The sequence below is a fragment of the Tachypleus tridentatus genome, chromosome 13 (assembly GCF_004210375.1).
Source record: "Tachypleus tridentatus isolate NWPU-2018 chromosome 13, ASM421037v1, whole genome shotgun sequence".
In the NCBI taxonomy this organism is placed as follows: Eukaryota; Metazoa; Arthropoda; class Merostomata; order Xiphosura; family Limulidae; genus Tachypleus; species Tachypleus tridentatus.
Window position 1 is genome coordinate 192,207,972 of NC_134837.1, and position 11,656 is coordinate 192,219,627.

General features: G+C 35.7%; 1 protein-coding gene across 1 annotated transcript in view; it reads left to right on the forward strand.

The window, feature by feature from the left end:
* Positions 1 to 9,924, forward strand: part of TrpA1 (Transient receptor potential cation channel A1) — a 67,469-nt gene extending 57,545 nt beyond the window's left edge. Inside the window, exons 23-25 of the mRNA XM_076479068.1 lie at positions 1,694 to 1,804; positions 6,477 to 6,604; positions 9,455 to 9,924. Of these exons, the coding sequence (XP_076335183.1) occupies positions 1,694 to 1,804; positions 6,477 to 6,604; positions 9,455 to 9,620 (405 nt within the window). The 3' untranslated portion in view covers positions 9,621 to 9,924. The remainder of the gene's footprint in view (positions 1 to 1,693; positions 1,805 to 6,476; positions 6,605 to 9,454) is intronic.
* Positions 9,925 to 11,656: the final 1,732 nt, after the last annotated feature.

The window sequence follows — 11,656 nt, forward strand, 5'->3', positions numbered from 1 at the left end:
TTATAAAGTGACGGTCAATCCCACTATTCGTTGGTAAAAGAGTAGCCAAAGAGTTGGCGGTGGGTGGTGATGCCTACCTGTTTTACATTCTAGCCTTACACTGCTAAATCAGGGACGGCTAACGCAGATAGCTCTCGTGCAGCTTTGGGAAAAAATTCAAAAACAAATAAATTCGTTTAGAACTTATTACTTATGGATGATTGAAAATTTAAGGCATTACCCAGTAAACCGTGGTTTCAACAATAACCGAAAGGTGGTGTATTATTTGATGAAAAAGGCTTTTTTATTTTATGAAAGATACATTTTTGTTCGCATTTATTTCTTTTGTTGTTGTTGTTGCAAGAACAGGATATAATAAAATGAGTATTTATAGTGGGAATTTTTATTACAGTTAGCCAAAATAGTCATATATTTTACCGAACGAGTTATTTTATTTTAGTATTGAGGCATTTTGTCAGCTCATACCCAACGAAATTCCAACTGTTTCTTAAATTACATTTTTTTTACATATGGTCACATACACGAAATTGTTGCACTGTCATGTATTAAGGCTTATTATATACTGGTTAACGTGTTATGATTGTTTAACGTGACTCTCAAAATACATCTACAAACGTGTACACTTACCATAAGTGTTTTAAATTATAAACAACAGTTCAAAGTGTCAAAAAGAAATAATTCGAAACCTGTTAGCTCAGTGGCTAGCGTGTAGGTCTGGGGATCGCAAGGTTTTGGGTTCGAAACGTTATAGCACTAAATAAGCCCTGCACTGAAGCCGTTGACCCGTTATAAAAGTGACAGTCCCATTATTTAGTAAAAAAAATGGATGTTGGCTAACTGCTTTTCCTTTGAGTCAGCACTTCAAAATTAGAGACGGTGTATGAATCCTAGGGATCTCTGACATGGCTGTTTGTTCCAAGTATGCTTAAAATACCATTCAAGTTCATAGACTTTAGTTAATTTAGGCACCACTTGTTCAGAATAAAACTGACCCAGTCTTTGAGAGAATAAGTTTGTTTGTTTTTTGAATTTGCACAAAGCTATGCGAGAGCTATCTGCGCTACCAGTCTTTAATTTAGCAGTGTAAGACTGGATGGAAAACAGCTAGTCATCACCATCCACCGCCAACTCTTGGGCTACTCATTTTACCAGCGCATAGTAGGATTGACCATAACTTTATATCGCCTCCATGGCTGAAAGGGCGAGAATGTTCGGTGTGACAGGGACTCGAACTCGCGACCCTCAGATTACGAGTCGAGTTCCTTAACCCATCTGGCCATAGAAAAGATTAATAAAAAATCATTAAAATATATAAAAAAGGCTGCCAGTGTTTCCTCGGCAAGCTGATTAAAACGACACACGTTTTATTAAAAGTTGTACAAATATTACCCACACTACATCTCTCTAAAGGTTTTGAAATGCCAAATATTCACGTTTTATACGTTTGGTTTATGAATGCTCTCATTAGAAGAATATAGATTTCAGTATCCGAAACATTTATATTTTACTATTCTTATATTTCTAATAAACACAATAGAGGCCTATTCATCCTGGTTCTTATAGTACAATTTGTACGAACTTAAAGTTGTTTTGTGTAAAATTCACAAAATATTTACTATTGTTGTTTCTGATCTCTAGGTTCTAGTTATAAAGAAACCTTGTAATAAAAACAAGCGTTACACATATTCATTAGGTGGAGTCGCATACTGACTTGGAACGGAAGCTTCCTGAAAAGTTTTTGAAGCTTGTTGACAAGATGGAGGTTTATGAGTATCCAAACCGGACAAACGTTTCTTCTTACTTGGTGAGTTAGTTAATTCGTATATATTTAGAAGGATTTAGTAAATCTTCACGCTATAAATGTACGTATGATATTTCTCAGATCTGCAACTGATTACATGTTTCACACAATCTTAGTAAATAAAAATACGACAATCTTGATTATTTGGGTTTAAGTTAAACTAAGTGATCTAGCAGCGAAGGAAACTAATATAACGTGTTGTTTTCTTCTCCAATGATGAAAATAAAACATGGCGGAGGAATATACGTGATATATGGTGAAAATTCATGAAACTAATAACAAATGTTGTTTTCTTCTCCGATGATAAAAATAAAACATGGCGGAGGAACATACGTGATATACGGTGAAAATTCATGAAACTAATATTAAATGTTGTTTTCTTCTCCGATGATAAAAAATAAAACATGGCGGAGGAACATGCGTGATATACACTGCTGGCCAAAATCTTAAGGCCAATGAACATAAAAAAATATGCATTTTGCGTTGTTAGACTCAACGACTTATTTAAGTAGATCTTCGAAAGATGAAAATGAAAAAGGGAAAATAAAAAAAACCTTTTAGCATTTAATAGGAAAAATGTGAACACTATGAAATTAGCCTAAATACTAGCTGGTCAAATGTTTAAGACCATACTGAAACGAAGCGCTAATCGGTAAACACGTAACGAAAATTGGTAATTTATGTTCAAGCATTAGCGTTGTCAAAATCTCCCACTGACATCTCTTGTGTTACATTGGGTAAAAACATGGCAAAGGCTAAAAAGTTGACATAGTTTGAACGTGACAGAATTGTCGAGCTGCAAAAGCAAGGTCTCTCTCAACATGCCATCGCTGGTGAGATTGGGCGTAGTAAAACTGTTGTTGCAAATTTCTTAAAAGACCCTGAGGGATACGGAACAAGAATTTCAAGTAGTCGGCCCAGGAAAATTTCGCCGGCGTTGAGCAGGAGAATTCAATGGGTTGTCCGGCAAGATACCAGTCGATCGTCGAACCAGATTAAGGCCCTTACGGGCGCAGAATGCAGCTGAAAAACAATAAGACGGCATCTACGAGAGAATGGCTTTAAAAACAGTAAACGTCTTCAAAGGCCACGCCTCCTTCCACACCACGAAATAGCTCGGTTAAACTTTGCTGAGAAGCACCAAACATGGGACGTAGAAAAGTGGAAGAATATTTTGTTCTCTGATGAAAAACATTTAACCTGGATAGTCCAGATGGCTTCCAACGTTACTGGCACAATAAGGATATTCTACCGGAGACATTTTCTACACGACATAGTAGAGGAGGTTGCATCATGATCTGGAGTGCTTTCTTCTTCCATGGAGCAATGGACCTTAAGGTTATACAGGGGCGTCAAACAGCAACTGGCTACACTGGCATATTGGAGAGAGCATCCTTAGTGACTGAAGGCATTCGCTTGTGTGGAAATGACTGGATCTTTCAGCAGGACAACGCTTCAATCCACAATGCCCGCAGGACAAAGGACTTTTTCATGGCAAATAACCTGATTCTTTTGGACTATCCAGAGTGTACGCCTGAACTGAACGCCACTGAAAATGTTTGGGTGTGGATGGCAATGGAAGTCTATAGAAATGGACGTCAATTCCAAACAGTGCATGATCTTCGTGAAGCCATCTTCACCACTTGGAACAACATTCCAGCCAGCCTTCTGCAAACGCTTATATCGACCATTCCAAAGCGAATGTTTGAAGTTATTCGCACTGACGGCCGTGGAATTCACTACTGAGACCTCTTTTTTGGCATTTCCTACCCTGTTTCGGACTTCTTTTTGGTATGGTCTTAAACTTTTGACCAGCTAGTATTTAGGCTAATTTCACAGTGTTCACATTTTCCCTATTAAATGCTAAAATTTTTTTTTTTATTTTCATCTTTCGAAGCTCTACTCAAATAAGTGCTTGAGTCCAACACCGCAATATGCATATATTTTCTTTATGTTCATTGGCCATAAGACTTTGGCCAGCAGTGTATGGTGAAAATTCATGAAACTAATATAAAATGTTGTTTACTTCTCCGATGATAAAAATAAAACATGGCGGAGGAATGAATATTCGTGATATATGGTGAAAAGTCATGAAATTTTAATGTGAGTTATCCGAAACAAACAACAACATATTCTGAAGCATGATTTCCTTCAGAACGATAGTGAAATGTGTGGATAGTTCAGGTTTCTCATGGTAGTTTGTATATGAAAAAGTTCCATAAAATGTGAAATGATTGTTCATATTTCTAGCGTTTGTTTAATAGTATCAGTACACATCACAGTAACGTGATTGTGTCATTCATTAATTCTAACATGATTAACTATAGAGAAGACAAATGTGGTTATACACTGTTCGCATAATATATACTTCCATATTTAAATAGGTTAAGAATAAAGTAACAACAAATGTTAAATGTATATAAAGTTGTTATAATGTATATCTTATCCATCATACCAGGTATTTTACGTTTAGTTTCTTCTTTACGTCCTATGGTTTTAAAATATATTTAATTATCTTTAACTTCATACATTTGCAAAGTTGACAAACGTTGTGGTTAGGTTTGGTTTGAATTTCGCTCAAAGCTGCACGAGGGCTATCTGCGCTAGCCGTCCATAATTTAGCAGTGTAAAACTAGAGAGAAGACATATGGTCATCACCACCCACCGCCAACTCTTAGGCTACTTTTCTACCAACGAATAGTGGGATTGACTGTCACATTATAACGTCCCCACGGCTTAAAGGCCGAGCATGTTTGGCGTGACAAGGATTCGAACCCGCGATCCTCGGATTTGGAGTCGAGTGCCTTAACCACCTGGCCATGCCGGGCCGGCGCCAGTCGTCCCTAAATTAGTAGTGTAAGACTAGATGGAAGACATATGGTCATCGCCACCCACTGCCAACCCTTTGGCTACTCTTTTACCAAAGAGCACCCTAACCACCTGGCCATGCCGTGTCTGCAGTGTAGTTAGATTCTCTAGGCTGACGAGCATTTTTTAACTTAGGAAAATTTGTTTCTAAATATTGGACATCATTCTGAATATTTATTTTCTAACGTGCACTCTTCTGTCCAGTTGGATATTCGTTGTGTTTGTGGTGCACATTTTTAAGACATTTTGGGGATAATATTTTTCCGTCTCTTTGCACTGTACTCATTCTATGGAAGTTTCACATTTTGAACTTTACCGTAATTGAACGATTTTAACATTGGGTTATATGTTGTATCTACCACGTGAACCAAATCTTGGATTGTAGCATAGTAAGTCAGTAAACATACTACTGATCCACCGGACATCCAGTTAACACTAACAGTTATCGCTCAAAACCGTACCGTACCATAATTCAAGTTTGTCTTTTTGTTTATTTTACAATTATTTATTTATTAATTATAGGGCATGTGTTGAAGCAAATATGAAGGGATGAATGGCCTGGTAGTCAGGGCGAGCGATTCACAATCTGCGAATTGAAGATTTTAAATCCATTATCGGCCTTTAATCCATGGGGGTAATAAAATGTGAATGTCATTTCTACTGTACGCTGGTAAAGAGTAGCCCAAGAGATGGCGGTGGGCGTTCTGAGGTGATTAAATCCATTTCTTGTGGCCTATCACTTCTAAATTATAAATGTCCAGCACTCGACTCGTAATATGAGGGTCGCGGATTTGAGTCTCCGTTACACCAAATATGCTCGCCCTTTCAGCCGTAGGGGCGTTACAATGTTACGGTCAATCCCACTGTTCGTTGGTAAAAGAGTAGCCTAAGAGTTGGCAGTGGGTGAAGATGACTAGCTGCCTTCCCTCTGGTCTTACGCTGCAAAATTAGAAACGGCTAGCTCAGATAGTCCTCGTGTAGCTTCGGACGAAATTTAAAACAAACCAAACTTTTATAGTTTCATAAATAACAGAACAACGTTTCTAGCATCCTTTTTGAAATGATAATTTTTGCCCTAATTCCATTTCTTTGTTGGACTAGCAACTGGTATGGTTTTGTACTCCAGTTTTAAACCTCATATGCGTTTCTGTCAACATAAAACAGTTTAACGAAGTTTTAAATATTTTTGAAAGACGTACAACCAAAAAGTTTTCCATTAGAAAATTTTCGTTTAACATTCTGATGACATAAGTTGAAATAAACTTCCAACTCATTATAAATTCTGTAAAACGTTATTTTTCCGTATTGTAGAGTATACGTTAGGGTGCGCTGCGGTGGATAGAGAGAGACTGAAAATTAAAAATCAGCTCGTTACTATTCCTTCCTGAATTACTTTTTTTATTTACTCTTCAATTCTATTAGGATTTCTCAGGCTTTCAGAGCCACGTCTGCTTCATTTTGTACGTTTGCTTTCACCATTATTATTAAATGATACAAACAGTTTTATCCATACTATTGTTTTGTATTTTTGAATGATATAAACAGCTTTATCAATACTGCCGCCTAGTGGCACAATGGTAAGTCTGCGGACTTACATCGGTAGAAACCGGGTTTTGATACTCGTGGTGGGCAGAGCCCAGATAGCCCATTGTGCATCTTTGTGCTCAGTTCCAAACGAAGAGTTATCCACACTATTTCTTTCAATTTATAAATAATACAAACATCTTAATCCGTATATTTCTTTCTATTTTTAAGTGATAAAAACAACTTGATCCGTACCATTTTTCTCTATTTGTACGTGAATTAGTGGAGCACTATTCACAGCTGGTTTGCAAGTCCTCAAGAAGACTCAGAACAACGATCGCCCCACCTGGTGGACGGAATTACAGATACATCGGATGATTTGAGCGAGCAGCTTCATGAACAGAAGAAAAAGTACACGTTTTGTTTTGGTTGTAAAAATAATTTAACTATTCAAATTCTGTTTTTAAGCTTTAAAGTTGAAGAAAACAATAGAAATATTCAATAACAAGTTCAACAAACTTTGATTGATACAAAATGAATATTTCTGTGTTTGAATCTCTTTCAGTCATCGGTCATTAGTTAGTGGAGGTAAGTCATTATCTTGTCTATCAACATTAAAGAACGTTGAGGTTGCTTCTTTCTTTGTACAGTTAATATACTTTGAAGGAACTAATAACTTTTCTGATGAAATTCCAATTTTTCCTGCATCATTAACCACAAAGAACGCGAATAACTATACGTTTGAGCGCTTGATGTCATCTCAGGAGAAACTTGATACCCTGTGCTATGATTAACGGTTATGTACAGCACCTTTGATTTTGTAAATACACATAATATAAGAAGGACGGTTTAATTTTTATAAACTATAGGAACATGCGATAAAATGTGCAATAAACATAATTAAAAATTCAAAAATTGCGAGGTACTGCAACTATGCGTTTATTAGTTTTTGGAAAAGTGAAGGATATTTGTCTTTTTATAACACACGTCTAATTTTACAACTCTAACCAAATCGCAACGTTTCGATGTTTGATATTTTTCTAAACTTTTGTTTATTCATTTTTCGATATCCGTAACGACTGGTAATTTGTTAACATTCGTTAGCGTATGTTTCACGCTAATTGCGCCGTGATGTTAAGCGTGGGCTGGAAATTTATTGTAGAACTTTGTTTCGGATAATATTATTGTTCTCTAGGGTAACTTTTTCAAAGGCTTATAAAAATCTTCAGTGTTATTAAGAATAATTTTACTTCGTCTTTTGGTCTCTTTTAACTTTGGTTTTAACTCGGAGATTCACAATAAACATAAGAACAGCAGTGCATTAACTGTCTGACGTAGACATACAATGTAAGAGCAATAACGCGTACAGTATCTGATGAATACATTAATAAATAGAACAGCGGTGCAACTACGCGGTGCGTTTGTTTGTTTTTGAATTTCGCACAAAGCTTTTCGAGGGCTATCTGTGCTAGCCGTCCCTAATTTAGCAGCATAAGACTAGAGGGAAGGCAGCTAGTCAACACTAGCCACCCGCCGCCAACTCTTGTGCTACTCTTTAATCAACGAATTTTGGGATTGACCATCGCATTATAACGCCCCACGGCTCAAAGGGCGTTATAATGTTTGACGCGACGGGGATGCGAACCCGCGACCCACAGATTACGAGTCGCACGCCTTAACACGCTTGGCCATGCCGGGCCGCTTAGCGGTCCAGAATATGCGTTAACAAGTATTCTAGTTAACTCTAGACTCGTCTTAATTTCTCTTATTAGTTTCAGCTGTACAAATGCAATTATTAATCTATTTGTTGTTTTATATTCTTAGACAATAATAGTTAATATAATTTATATATTAATACAATTGCATTAATATATTTTAATGATATACATTAATGTGTATTATTGTATTACCATAATAAATCATGCTTATAATCGAACTGGATATCTACTATATCCTCGTAGATCATTATCCACTTGGATGCGGTGGCTTCATACGTTATAGTATTTACAAGTGTTATAACGCTGTGGGGACGTTATAACATGGCCCTGTACAATTATGAAGCTTTAAAGTCGTTTTTATGAAATACTGAAATCACTGATATAGTTCTAACATGATATTAAAAGCGTCCTTTCAAAGCATTAACGTATCTTTTCTTAGAAACTACACAAAACATCGTAGACCAAACTACTGGAAAGCGATCTAGGAAACTGAATACACTAATATTTGTTGAGCTCAAATTACTTTTCTTTATTTAAAGAATAAGTTTCTAATATATAAAACTATTGAGAACTTCTTAACATTTTTAACATCCTCTGAACATATCATGTAATAAAGTTTCTTTTTTTTTAATTGCCAAAAATGTTTTTCCACGTTCTGTATTTTAAGTGTATTCCGTAAAGTTAATTATTTTGGTTTTGTATCAGGTAATATCATATGCATTTTCCGACTTTTTGCTTTTTACATTTTGTTGTTGTTTTTTTTCAATTAATTTTTACACACCGTGCATGCGATGCTGTTCTTGTGATCTATGTGGCCGGCATGGCCTTGTGGTAACCTGACGGTCGCGGGTTCGAATCCACATTACACCAAACATGCTAGCCCTTTCAGCCGTGGGGGCGTTATAATGTGATGTTCGATCCCACTATTCGTTGATGAAAGAGTAACCCAAAAGTTGGTGGTGGGTTGTAATCACTAGCTGCCTTCCCTATAGTCGTAAAATACTAAGATAGAGACGATTGCGCAAAAAAGCCCTCGTGTAGCTTTGCAAGAAATTCAACAAACAAACAAACAATCATAGTTGTACAGAAGGCAAAACACACAAGTTAATATCTGGTATTTTGTTTTCAACCAGAGATAATACATATACATCAAGATTGATACCGTAATTGAGCCATAATAACATCCGGTCATCCAATTGTATGTCTTCTGCTATCCATCTTTAGATTATAACTTATTGTACTGTCTATCTTCTCTAATTCTACTTTAAAATAACTCACTGAGACGTTATAGGAGTATCATTTTGGTTCTTTTAGCTATACAAATGGAATTATTAATCTATTTCTTGTTGTATATTCTTAGACAATAATAGTTAATTAACTTACCATCTGATATTTATATGGAATAATTGTATGTGACTTACATAAGAAACATAAGGTTCGTTCAACATTCGTGTAATTGTAATGCTGAATAATTTATCATTGTTATTATTTTTAACCGAGAATCGCCACATTCTCATAGCGAAGTTTTGCTTTGTCCGTTTAGGCTTAGTGAGATATCGAAAGTAATGAGTGAACAGCTACAACTTCTTCGACTAATTGTCCAGAAGATGGAGATAAGAACAGAGAATGAAGACATGGACGAAGGAGAATATGATTCCATTAAAGAATGTACTCCTAGCGAACTTTACCGGCACATGACATTACCATAGTTACCATTTCACACAGGACGCATTACCATAATTTCCGCTTCAAAGTGTTAGCGTTGTTGCGTGATATTTTCATAGTTACGTTTCACATTGGTAGCATTGTTTCCGCCTATGGATACCTAAAGTAGTATGGTACTTTAATATCTGAAGATGTTAGGTGTTACAAAAGCTTATGTTGTTGTTTTTTCCTCATGCTTAATTTTCCAATAAACATTTAGTGGTAAGTCTTGTAAAGCTTCAGCTATATTCATACCTGTAGACACATGGCTTCGCTGTAGAAACACGTTTAATAAACACGTGGTATAACTTAACACCTTGAGTCTCAGTGTTTTCTAACCTGTTTCTAATTCATCATGGAAGAGCAAGAAATTCATGTAATATTATTTCACATTTTTACAGTACGTTATAAAGTGTTTTACTAATTTTTATTACACTTTATACAGTACGGTAGGAAAAAGTGCTTCTGTTAGTTTCTGTATGCGTTTCATCAGTCACATCCTACATTGACGGCTGAACAATGTATTTCTACTATTGTCTATACGTTTTATTACTCACATCATACATTGACGGCTGAACAATGTATTTTTACTATTGTTTATACGTTTCATTACTTCCAGTCTACATTTTAGGCTTAAGAATTTACTTTTAATAATGTTTATACACTTTCAACAGTCCGGGCTAAATAAGGTACTTTTATCATTGTCTATATTTTTAATTACTTTCACACTATAATGCCAGCAGTAGAAAGTGTTTCCATTGTATCCACTACTGCTTTTTGCAGGTTTAACCGTTTCTATTTATTTCACTTCGCTTCCTTTGACGTCATAATACCAATCTTTATCAAAACTTTTATAACTTTAGCAACGATTTCAAAACTTTCCACATTTTAATTTTAGTTGCAGTTGGTATTTAGAAACGTGTGTAATTCTCGCTTCTTCTTTTTCTACGTGCTTGATCAGGTTTTTTTTAATTGTATATTATTTAATACATATAACTTCATATAATATTTATCATGTAGAGGTATCAGTTCGTTAAATGAAAAGCTATTGCCCTCAGTAGATGCTTATTATTTTTCGACTGAAAAAAAACACAACAAAACTGGACGTCTCTATTACCGTAATTTTGTTTTAATAGGGTTTGTTTATTTGTTTAAAATTAAACATAAAGCTATACAATGGACTTTCTGTGATCTGTCCACCACGGATATCGAAACCTGGTTTCTAGCAGTGTGAGTCCACAGACTTGACAACAAATATAACAATTTATATTTTAAAGAATTCATTTATTATAAAAACAGATTTCATTAAAACAATCGTGTAGCAATTTTACGTCCCGAAACGGCGACTCTCAGCATCGATCATTGAAACAATTTGAATAAGTTATGTTATACTAAATTCAATCTGTGGTAGGTCTGAGGGCTTACAACGCTAAAATAGGGGTTTGATACTTTCGCCCCGCCAGGGAAATATTTACGGATTTACAACGCTATAAATCGGGTTTAGATACCCGTAGTGGGAAACGAACAGATAGCACTTTGTGTAGTTTTGTGCTGGTTAAAAACTCCCCCGCTGGGACAGCGGTAAGTCTTCGAATTTACAACGCTAAAATCAGAGGTTAGATTTCCCTTGGTGGACACAGCAGATAGCCCAATGTGGCTTTGGTATAAGAAAAACACACACACACACAAACCAGGAAACTTGATATTTGCGGTGAGCACAGCAGAAGTTCTCCACTGTGTGGCTTTTTACTTAGCAATAAATAAAGTCACATTTCTAAATTATAAAAAGCACTTGGTTTATTTAGTTGAACATTTCTAGGTTTATTTTGTGAGTGATAGACTGTAGTTAAAAACATCACATTTCTCCTTAATTACGTAAAAATAATTCAAATAATTTCTAGCTAATCTGAGTTATACTTGGATTAATTTAGTTTGTGTAATCACATATGAGGTAGATGGCGCCGTATTGTCGTTTAATTTCTTTGTCCTATTACCCCTAGTGTCGAATTGTGACTGATAATCTCCTATACATTAATACGTA